This window comes from Ailuropoda melanoleuca, chromosome 6 (genome assembly GCF_002007445.2).
Source record: "Ailuropoda melanoleuca isolate Jingjing chromosome 6, ASM200744v2, whole genome shotgun sequence".
Lineage (NCBI taxonomy): Eukaryota > Metazoa > Chordata > Mammalia > Carnivora > Ursidae > Ailuropoda > Ailuropoda melanoleuca.
This window is the reverse complement of record NC_048223.1, coordinates 85,581,149-85,591,418: the sequence shown is the minus strand read 5'-3', so window position 1 is coordinate 85,591,418 and position 10,270 is coordinate 85,581,149. Positions and strand designations below refer to the sequence as shown.

Genomic DNA, 10,270 nt, shown 5'->3' with positions numbered 1-10,270 from the left:
GGAAAAGCTGAAGGAGCCAGAATGGGCAGGCTGGACCAGAGAGCAGAGCCTTGGGGTCAAACATGAAGATTGAATGAGTGAAGGGTGATGTCTATGATGGGGCGAGGTGGGAAGCAGGCAACAATCAGCAAAAACTAAAAGTGCTTTCTCCAAGAACTTCTGAGATCCTGCTCTGGGACTTTCCTGAGTATGATACCAGAGGAGAGGGATGCTCTCTGCCCTTACACAGAGACACCTCATGCCTTTGTCATTGATGATGATGTCCTCCATGAGGGCCTGGCTTGGACAGTGCGTCCTGAGACCGGATGTCCAGGAGGCATTCAGGGAGGCAGCTGCTTGCTCAGCAGAGTGAGAAAGTTCATGAGTCCATGGGACATGCCTCTGCAGTCTCCCCCAGATCTTTCCAATATCTCTAGGACCAGGTGCTTGTAAGTACAGTGAAATTGAATGGTTACCACTTAGGAAGGAGCTTCTATTCCCACAGGCCATCAAATCAGGGAAACTTGGGGTGTTTAATATTCACAAGCATGTAGAGTAGAGTAACATTACTTCCCTTTTTCAGATGATGAAGAGACTGTGTGTGTAACTTACCAAGGTCACAGCCTGTAAATGGAAGACCTGGGATTTGAACCCTGACCCTTGAGCTTGGGCTCTTTCTAATGTCTTTATCACCTTCATCTCATTTCTTTCTCCCAAGAGAGAATTTCCAATGGCCCTCATCAGAGGCCAGGTCTGTCTTCATCTTCTCTGAGCCCCCACACCCCGGCAATCTGTGGAGCCCACCGGCCTGGCTAGCATGGGGAGACTTGGCAGGTGCACAGCCAAGCTGGCCGGTCCAGGAGCCACTTGGCCCTGGGTGGCTGCCCACCCGCCCCACCTTGCCACTCCCTGGCCTCTCTGGTCCTGGGGCTGTTGTCACGGAAGAGGATCCCCCGCCCTCACCCTCAGGGCTGAGTGATTCCAGGAGCAATAAGCCGCTGAGTGCTGTGGCCAGGGCTCCCCTCCCTAATCCCCAGTCTGTCCCTGTTTATCTGATGGCTTCAGGAGGGGGGCGGGGAGGGTTGATGAGCCAGTGGGCAGCTGCTGGGCTTCCTGGGCTGGGATGACAGAGCAGTCCAGGGACAGGCCCCTGCCCGGGCTACAGAGGAGCCAGGAGCCATGAGGGTGGCAGTGGGCATGCTCTGGCTCCTGGCCCTCTGGGGGCACCCCAAAGCCCAGGGCTCCTGCCCTTCTCAATGCAGCTGCAGCCTCCACATCCTGGGTGATGGCAGCAAGGCCAGGTATGGCACCAGGTGTGCGGGATGGGTAGCCTCTCCCCCCCGGCTCTGTAGCAGCTAGGCTGGGTGGGCAGGGCTGGAGGCAGGGCCCCCAGAATATGGCTGGGTGAGACCTCCATCTTCTGGGCCCTTGAGACCTAGGTAGGGGGCTGGTTTGCTCTGCATTGTCCTCCAGCCAGCAAGGCATGGGAAGTACCAAGTCCTTTCACACATGGGGGTGGGTGTGGGGCACAAGTGTGCCCACTCCAGGAAATCCTCTCTGAGTACTCTTCCAGGATCTGGTGGTGAGGAACCCTCTGAAGGGCAGGGGGAGTCTCACCCTTCCCTCTTTCTTTTCCTCTCCTTCCTTTCTTTCTCCCATTCTACCATCCCCCCTGTACCTCCCCAGCCTATTTTCTCCCAGGCCTCTTCTATTCTCTTGCCTCAGCTCCTGGGGATACACAATCACGTCCCAGGTATTTCTTACCATCTCACCCATAATGCGACGACCTGTCTCCTCACTCTGGCCCAGCCCCCAGGAGCCATTTCTATGGGCTCTCTGAAAGACCAAGAGTGCCCATTCCATGCAACCAAGCACCCCTCCATCCTCAGCCTTTTCTTTCACTTCCCAAGCCCCACCTGAGCCCCAAGAGCACCTCCATCCTGTCCTCCTCCCCTTCCATGGGATGTTCCAAAGCCCCTGTGATTTGTGGACCCTCACTCTGCCTCCATGGCCCACTCTCCTTTTTCTCTCTAGCCATCTTCACACCATCTTTTTCCTGACATCTTCAACTTATCCACTAATGACCATTGCATTTCCCAACTTGTTCAGGGATTTTAGCTCCTGGTGCAGGGCCTTTTCTACCATCTTTTTAACACTTTGGAGTTGCATTTTCCCTCGTCTTAGATGGGTGCTGGGAGCCGCTGATGGTTTCTATCAGGACAGCAAGTTATCAGTGCGACTCTTAAATCATCCTGGCAGTGGGTGTTGTTGGGTTGATTGGGCGTGAGGGGATGGAGAGAATGGAGAGGCACCCCCGAGAAAGGATATCCCATGTGGTCTGAAAAACAAGAACTCCATTCTTGACCCAAGTCTCTGACACTCCAACGATACGAATCCCCAGACATGAGGATGCTCTCCCCAAGGAAAGCCAGGGCTGAGCCCTGAGCAGGCCAGGAGATAGCGCGAGGTGAAAGACAGCGTGACCAGGGTGATGAAGAGCGTCTGCTGTCCCTACCTCCCACAGAAAGCACCGGGCTCAAAGGCACACAGCATTGGGGGCAGGCCTGGTCTTAGAACCCAGGGCTTAAAGAAAAAGGTTTAGGAAATCGCTGTCCGGGCAGAAGGACCATCGCAAGGAGCTTGCAGTGCTGGAATGCCGGAAGTTGTGACAGTAGTCAGTAAACAGCATTGCGCTCCGACAGGTGACAGATGCGCAGAGCGGGTACACACATGACCTCATTTAAACCCCGTAACCACCTTGTGGGGTGGGGTCTATTCCCGGAAACTGAGGAAATAGAAGTTATATAATATCTCAAGGACATATAGCCAGCAAGCAGAGAGCCCAGATGTGACATTATATGTATATAATGAATATATCTATTTGAATTTATATTTATATATTTTAATGAAGAAAAGCCAAAGCGGTCACAAAAATTAAGGTGTAATTTAACAAAGGAACACTTTTAACACCTACGTGCCGTGCCGCAATGCACAAAATCTCAGGATTTCTGAATACTCTTCACTTCAGTGCACAGCGGGTGGTGTGAGCTGTAAGGAGAGATAACAGTTTAAGCTCGGGGTCCTTCAGGCCAGTGACGAGACCAGGGGCCCCCTGGGACGCCCGTGAAAGGGTCGGAAATCGAGAGCCACTCCCCTCCGCGCGCCGAAGGTCAATCAGGTTCCCGGCCCATGCCCAGGGCCCACCGCAACTCCGAGCCCGGTTCGGGGGTCCGGTGTCCCTGTGCAGACCAGGAGAGGCCTCGCGAACGGAGGTCCGGGAGGGAGCGGGGGAGGATCTCGGACCCGACAGGACCGTCGCTCTAATGTCCCCCATTTCTGTGCCCAGGACGGTGGTGTGCAGCGACCCCGACATGACCCTGCTCCCCGCGTCCGTCCCTCCGGACACGTGCAGACTGCGCCTGGAGCGGACGGCCATCCGCAGGGTACCCGGGGAGGCCTTCAGGCCGCTGGGCCGCCTGGAGCAGCTCTGGCTGCCCTACAACGCCCTCAGCGAGCTCAGCGCCCTGATGCTGCGGGGCCTGCGCCGCCTGCGCGAGCTGCGCCTGCCCGGGAACCGCCTGGCCACCTTCCCCTGGGCGGCGCTCAAGGACGCCCCCCAGTTGCGGCTGCTGGACCTGCAGGCCAACCGGCTCTCCGCCGTGCCGCCCGAGGCCGCGCGCTTCCTGGGGAACCTCACCTTCCTCGACCTCTCCAACAACCAGCTGATGCGGCTCCCGCAGGAACTGCTGGCCACCTGGGCTCACCTGCAGACCGGGCCCTTCCTTCCCGGCCACCGCACCAGACTGGTGCTAGGTAAGAGGAGGCCTCCTCCGCTTGGAGCCATCTTGGGGAGCCTGGGGGTCTTAGGCAAATTATAAAGCCTCTCTGAGCCTCTATTCGTTGCCTGAAAAATAGAAATCATGCCTGCCTTGTGGGTTCGAGTGAAGATTGGGTGAGAGCCACACACGGCCGCTTTGGAGCTCAAGCTGCTGCCAGTTCAAATCCCAGCGCTGCGGCTTACTAGCTGTGTGTCCCTGGGGAAATTGCTTAGCTTCTCTGTGCCTTGGTTCCCTTCTGTAAAGAGAAAATGATGATAATATCTATCTCAAAAGGTTGGAGTTGTGGGTAAAAAGACAGTCGTTAGCACACAGTAGGTACATGTGACAGGCACAGCGATGTGCCACCCAGGTCCCCGCCAAAGTAGGACTGGCTGCCCAGCTTTTGCAGGCGCGGTCAGCAGCAGCCTTCAGCTGTCAGCCTTTGCTGCAGAGTAGCCTTGCCGGAGACCACCCACCCTTTCTGGGCACAGCCCCCATCCGAAGACTTGTGAGGTGGGAGTTTAATGCCCAGCCACTTGGCATGGCTAAGATGGGCTGTTTCAGCTCCGGAGTCCCCCAGGGGTCCCCCAGGCCCCCATTCCTCTCAGCTCCATGTCTCCCTCCTGCTTCCTTCCTTCCTTTCCTTAGTGAACATGCAGCATGCTAATCTTCATCTCAGGGTTTGCTTCTGGGAAACCCAACCTCCAACAATCTTCAAAGCATGTGAACACCCCCATCCCCTTGAGAGTCTCCTCCGAGCACTAAGTACGAAGACATGGCAGGAAAGTGGTCCTAGCTCTTTGCTCATTGGTCAGTCCTTCCTGGCCATCTGCATTAGTGTGGCCCTGAAGCTTCCCTAAATGTCTTGCCCCCTTATAGAATTTGACCCTCACCACGTCCCGGGGTAGATAGGACAAGTACAACACCCTTTGTTTTACAGATCAACAAACACAACCTAGGGGTTAGTAAGTAGTGGTTATGTCTAAGGTTAGGTTTAGGCCTAAGTCTCATGTCAGATAGACTGGGTCTCTTTCCTCTGTCCTATGTGGGGATGGTAACCTTGGTGGCATGGTGGCAGAGGATGGGTGGTGGGGAGTGGATGAGTAGTAGCAGAAGGGAGACCTCCTAGCGGGATGTGCCTGGAGTATGCCTTGGCTCATATGGGGTTCAGCACGAGGGGCTGGGGCAATCTTAGAATGGTTTGGTGCAGTTCCTGCCCTATGGCCCAGGAGAGTCTCAGGAGGAGGGAATATTTAGAAGCCTCACTGCCTGGAGGCAGGGCAGGGAACGGCAAGCCCCATTCCAGCTCCATCCACCCTGCAGACTTTCTCACCTGATAAAGGCTAACATAAAGTATAGTACTTACATAGAAAAAATTATTTATTTGAAAACAAAATTTAATTAAGTGCCCTTGAAAAAACATTTTTTAAATCTCCAGGTCATGCAGCCAGGAGAAGGCCCCCTGAGACTCAGTTTCCCAAAGCAGAGTTGAATGGGTTACCCCAGCTGACCCCTCTCTTTGATTCCTTCTTGTTTGTAATGAACCAGTGGCCTACCAGGTGAACCAGATCTCTTTTCTTGCCCAAGGCACATGCATAGCCACAAGGATGACAGGTGGAATAACTCATTCCAGAAAATTATTAATTTTGATTTTAATTACATAACTCACACCTGGATATATGTAAACCTTTAAAGTATTACAGAAAAAGCTAAAGACTCTTTTGTTCCCTCTTCTGATTCCAATTCCTACTCCCCCTTCTAATAGGTAGCCACTGTTATGCTTATTTGCATGTTCCCCATCTTTTAGAATGCATTTACATCATATACATATATTCACATAGAAATTCTTTCTGTGTTTTACATAAAATTTCATGTTGTCTAGACCATAATGTATATATCAACCAGCACTAACTTTTTCACTCAACAATATGTCTTGGAGATCTTTCTAAGTTACTACGAATGGATCAATTTCATTTTTTGTAAACTACTGCATAATTGTCCCTAGCATAGTGATACTACAGTTAATTTAGCCATTCTCCCTTTAATGGGCCTTTAGATTGTTTCCATTATTTTACTAACACCTATGATGGCACAGAGAACATTCTTGACAACGCATCCCTGTGCCCGAAGACAAATGTTTCCCTAGGATAGGAACTGAAAAAGGGATCCTAGGTCATGGAGTATGCACATTAGACATTTTGCTATGAGTCTGATAGTCTCCAAGCGGCTGGGCCAGCTCTGACCCCTCACAGTAGTGAGTGAGACCACCCATGGGGTGTTCCCACTCTGAAAGTTTATTGTCTATCAATGTGGGGTCTTAGCTCTAGGTGCTGGGAATAGAGCAGTGAGGTAGATGAAAATCTCTTCCCTCACGAGGCTAATAATGAAAATGGTTGGAACATTTAGCTTTTGCCAGTCTGAGGGGTAAAAGTTTCCCTGTCATTCAACTTTGCATTTGCATTAAATCTTCGGGGACTCTTTTAGAACGGGTGAAAGCCAGCTAGCTCACCACCACAGCAGGGCACTGATGATTCTCAGGGTGCAGATGTGTCATTAAATGTGTTTAACCAATGACACAGGGTAGCAGCTGCCAGAGGGATGGGGCGAGGATGGGTGGAGGAAGGAACTGGCATCTTCCCAGCTGGTGTTCAGAAGGACCAGAGAGTCATGGCTGTAGAAGCAGATGAATGTAACCTCCTCAACCCTTGACATTTCCCCTTCCAACTCTATCAAATATATGTATGTAAATAAATCATAGGCCATTGATTCTGAGACATACCATCAAATTTAATAACAATGTTTGCAGGATAAAAAGACACCACATTAAATGCATTCATCTCATATTTCAGAAATGCAAACATATAGAAAGGAATTGTGCCTTAGAAGTGAGGACACATGATACCCCTCTCTCTGTAGAAGGCTTTTGGGCAGGGTGGGTACAGTGACCTACTTTCATCTTTATAAAGAAGTTCAACTTTAAAGTAAAGAGGGCTGGAGATATGACATAGGATTTGATTTCCTGGCCTCCTCGCTCCTCCCCCTTTGAGCTTGTGCCAAAGGGACCATGGCTCAGAACAGTCACCCTCATTGCTGGGGTGATGCCGAAAGTGCCACATAAGCTGGGAGGACAGAGGCCAAGGGTCAGGGGTCATGAAACATTTTGAGAAATGGATTTTGGCACATGGCAGGGATTGCTGAAATGCTCACTGCCTGACCAGTAGCCTGAAAGGATCAGTCCAAGAATGGCAGCAGGAATTGCCAATTTTGTCAGCACGCTGCATGGCTGACCCAAATGCTTAATGTGATTTATCTGTATTTTCGCTTATAGCACCTCTGAAAGGGAAGTACTGCTATCATTCAAGATTAAGAATCAGCCTTAAGGTTCCACAGCTAGTGAGGCAAGGAGCTGGACCTGGAGGCCAGTTCTGCGGACTCTGAGCTCAGGACTGCCTTATCTTCCCTGAGGGGGAAGAGGAGCTGGGCATGGGGATCTGAATATCAAGGGCTCACCTCTTGCCTCCCCTCTCACCCCTGCAGGGCTGCAGGACAACCCCTGGGCTTGCGACTGCCGCCTCTATGACCTGGCCCTTTTCCTGGAAGGCTGGGCCCCAAATCTGGCCTTCATAGAGGCCACGCTGAAGTGCGCCAGCCCACGCAGCCTGGCCGGAGTGGCCTTCAGCCAGCTGGAACTGAGGAAGTGCCAGAGTCCGGAGCTCCGTCCAGGGGTGGCCAGCGTCAGGTCTCCACTGGGCAGCGCGGTATTGCTACGTTGTGGGGCCACCGGCTTCCCTGGGCCAGAGATGAGCTGGAGGAGAGCCAACGGGCATCCACTCAACGGCACAGGTGTGCAGCTACAGGGACTGTACAGGCTGATGGGGGAGGTCGGGGGACAATGGCTCTCAAGCTGTCCTACGTGTTCCAGGAGCCACTCCATCCAGGCTCACCCTGGAAGGAACAAGATGCTGCCATTTTGGTGGAAGATATTCTTAGTATATTTAATATTTAGAGTAAGTGTCCAAGTTGTAATTGTCAAGCCAGTATCACGAGGCGTAATTAACCATGTGAGTTACCATCTGTTGAGCTCCTCTCATGTTAAGTATATTACTCACACAATGTCATCGAACTTTAAAGAACAACCTGATTATCCTTCTTGTTTTGCAAGTAAACAGACTCTGAGAGTCTAGATGCTTGGCTTACAGAGCACAGCCTGTGTTCTTTTTGCTGTGTAGACAGAGATAGTTCATCTCCGGCAAGGGATGGTGGGGTTTGCAGGAGTCACAACCCACCTATGGGCAGAAAGGGGGGTCGAGGAGGAATAATTTCTTAGTGCCTGACCACAAAACCTCATGTCTCTCACCATTTTCTTCGGTGTCTCCTTCAATTAGGTTGGCAAATGTTGCTCTAAGACTGAGTTTGAAATCAATTGACAAATGAAATTGGATAAGGATCTCCATTATGTAAAACAGAGTTGAAAATGCTAGGATTGAGGCGGCAGTGGGTCTGGACAGGGTGGCCAGGCACTTCCAGCTGGGCCTCTGCCTCATGCTTACCCTGACCCACCTTACCGCCCCCTCCCCAAGCGCTGCCTGCTGGCCTGAGGAGTCCGTTCTGTAGGACTCCAGGGCCCTGAAGAATGTTGCTTGAAGACCTCAGATTTAAAAGACAGATCACCTTTAGACTTGGCCTGAGCCTAGGTCTTCCCACTTTGAATCCCCGGTAATCTTGGTCCCCTTGGCTAGTCTAAGAAAAGTTGAATGACTCCCAGTGTTTTCCCGGGATGACAAGGTCTGCTGTGTATACAAGAGCATGCACGGTCCAGGGGCTGTGAACTTGGCCCTGGCGGGAAGCTGGGGACCAACAAACCCATTCATTTTCCCATTTATGCCTTTTCCCCCTGCAGTGCACCAGGAAGTCTCCAGTGATGGCACGAGCTGGTCGCTGCTGGGCCTGCCTGCTGTGTCCCCCCTTGACTCTGGAGACTACATCTGCCAGGCCAAGAACTTCCTGGGAGTCTCTGAGACTGTCGTCTCCCTGGCCATCACTGAGCCTCTGGCTTCCACAGAATGGAGTGGGAGCCCAGGGGCACTGTGGGCAAGGACAGGTGAGGAGGCAGAAGCTGCTGCATACAACAAGATGGTGGCCAGGCATGTCCCTGACATCCCTGGACCTGCTGTCCTGGCCACTGGGCCCCCTGTGCCCAACATGAAGGGGGAGCTGACCCTCCAGCACTTCCAGATGGGGATCCCAGGAGAGCGCACAAGTGGGCCGGCAGGACGCCAGGAGGCCCGAATGGTGAGGTCTCTCAAGGTGGTGGGAGACACTTACCAGAGCGTGACCTTGGTGTGGAAGACCCCCCAGGCTGGGAACACAACCTCCTTCAGTGTCCTCTACACGGTCTTTGGGCAGCACAACATGCGGCGGGTGGCTGTGCACCCTGGGAAGACCAGCGTCACCATCCACGGGCTGGCGCCCAAGACCAAGTACGTGGCGTGTGTGTGTGTGCGGGACCTGGTGCCCCAGAAGGAGCAGTGTGTCATCTTCTCCACGGACGAGGTGGTAGACGCCGAGGCCACTCAGCGGCTCATCAACGTGGTGGTGATCAGTGTGGCTGTCGTCATCGCCCTGCCCCTCACCCTGCTTGTGTGCTGCGGGGCTGTGCAGCGGCGGTGCCACAAGTGCCACACGGGGGGCGCGGCTGAGGCCACAGGGGCCTATGTCAGCCTGGAGAGGCTGGGCCACAGTGAGGATGGCTCCGAGGAGCTGTCCCAGCACAGCCTCAGCGAGGCCGACAGGCTCCTCTCGGCCCGGTCCAGCCTGGACTCTCAGGTCTTGGGCACCAGGGGGGGCAGGCGGATCAATGAGTACTTCTGCTGAGGGGCGCGCTCCCCTCCAGATGCCCACACAGCTGCTCCCGTCCACTCTCCCTCTGCTCCTCCCACCTGCTTACTCTGACACCTGGGTCTACACCCACCCACTCTTGGCCGCCCGGGTAGCTGGTTCCTCGTACATTTACACACAGCGACAACCGTGAACACTTACTAAGCACTTACGGTGTGCCAGGACGTATTCTAAGTGCTTTATGTACATTAACTTAATTCATTCTCATCACAGCCCTTTGCAGCAGGCCCTCTGTGTTCTCCCCATTTTCCTGGAGAAGAAACCCAGGGATTAACCAACTTGCCTGTATCAGTCAGTTTTTTCTGTATAACAAATAAAAACAAAATCTCAGCAGTAAGCAGCAATAAGCACTCATTTTCACACAATGACAGGGTTGACCGGGGTGGCTCTGCTCCATGAGTTCTATTTGGGGCCCAGGATGGAGAGTCCGTGGCTACTTGGAGCAGACTTCTTTCTTGGAGGGGTCGGATGACATCAGAGGAATGAGCAGAAATACACGTGGCTTGAGAACTGGCACGCTGCCATCGCCGCCCATATCCTACCTGCCAAAGCGAGTCCCATGGCCAAAGCCAACT

The 10,270-nt window shown here is 53.0% G+C and overlaps 1 protein-coding gene across 1 annotated transcript; it reads left to right on the top strand.

Moving 5' to 3' along the window:
• Positions 1-1,158: 1,158 nt before the first annotated feature.
• LRIT1 (leucine rich repeat, Ig-like and transmembrane domains 1) lies at positions 1,159-9,774 on the top strand. Its single transcript, XM_002915375.2, has 4 exons — positions 1,159-1,280; positions 3,326-3,792; positions 7,335-7,640; positions 8,698-9,774. Exons 1-4 carry the CDS (start codon positions 1,159-1,161, stop codon positions 9,669-9,671), a joined length of 1,869 nt encoding a protein of 622 aa, XP_002915421.2. The 3' UTR covers positions 9,672-9,774.
• Positions 9,775-10,270: the final 496 nt, after the last annotated feature.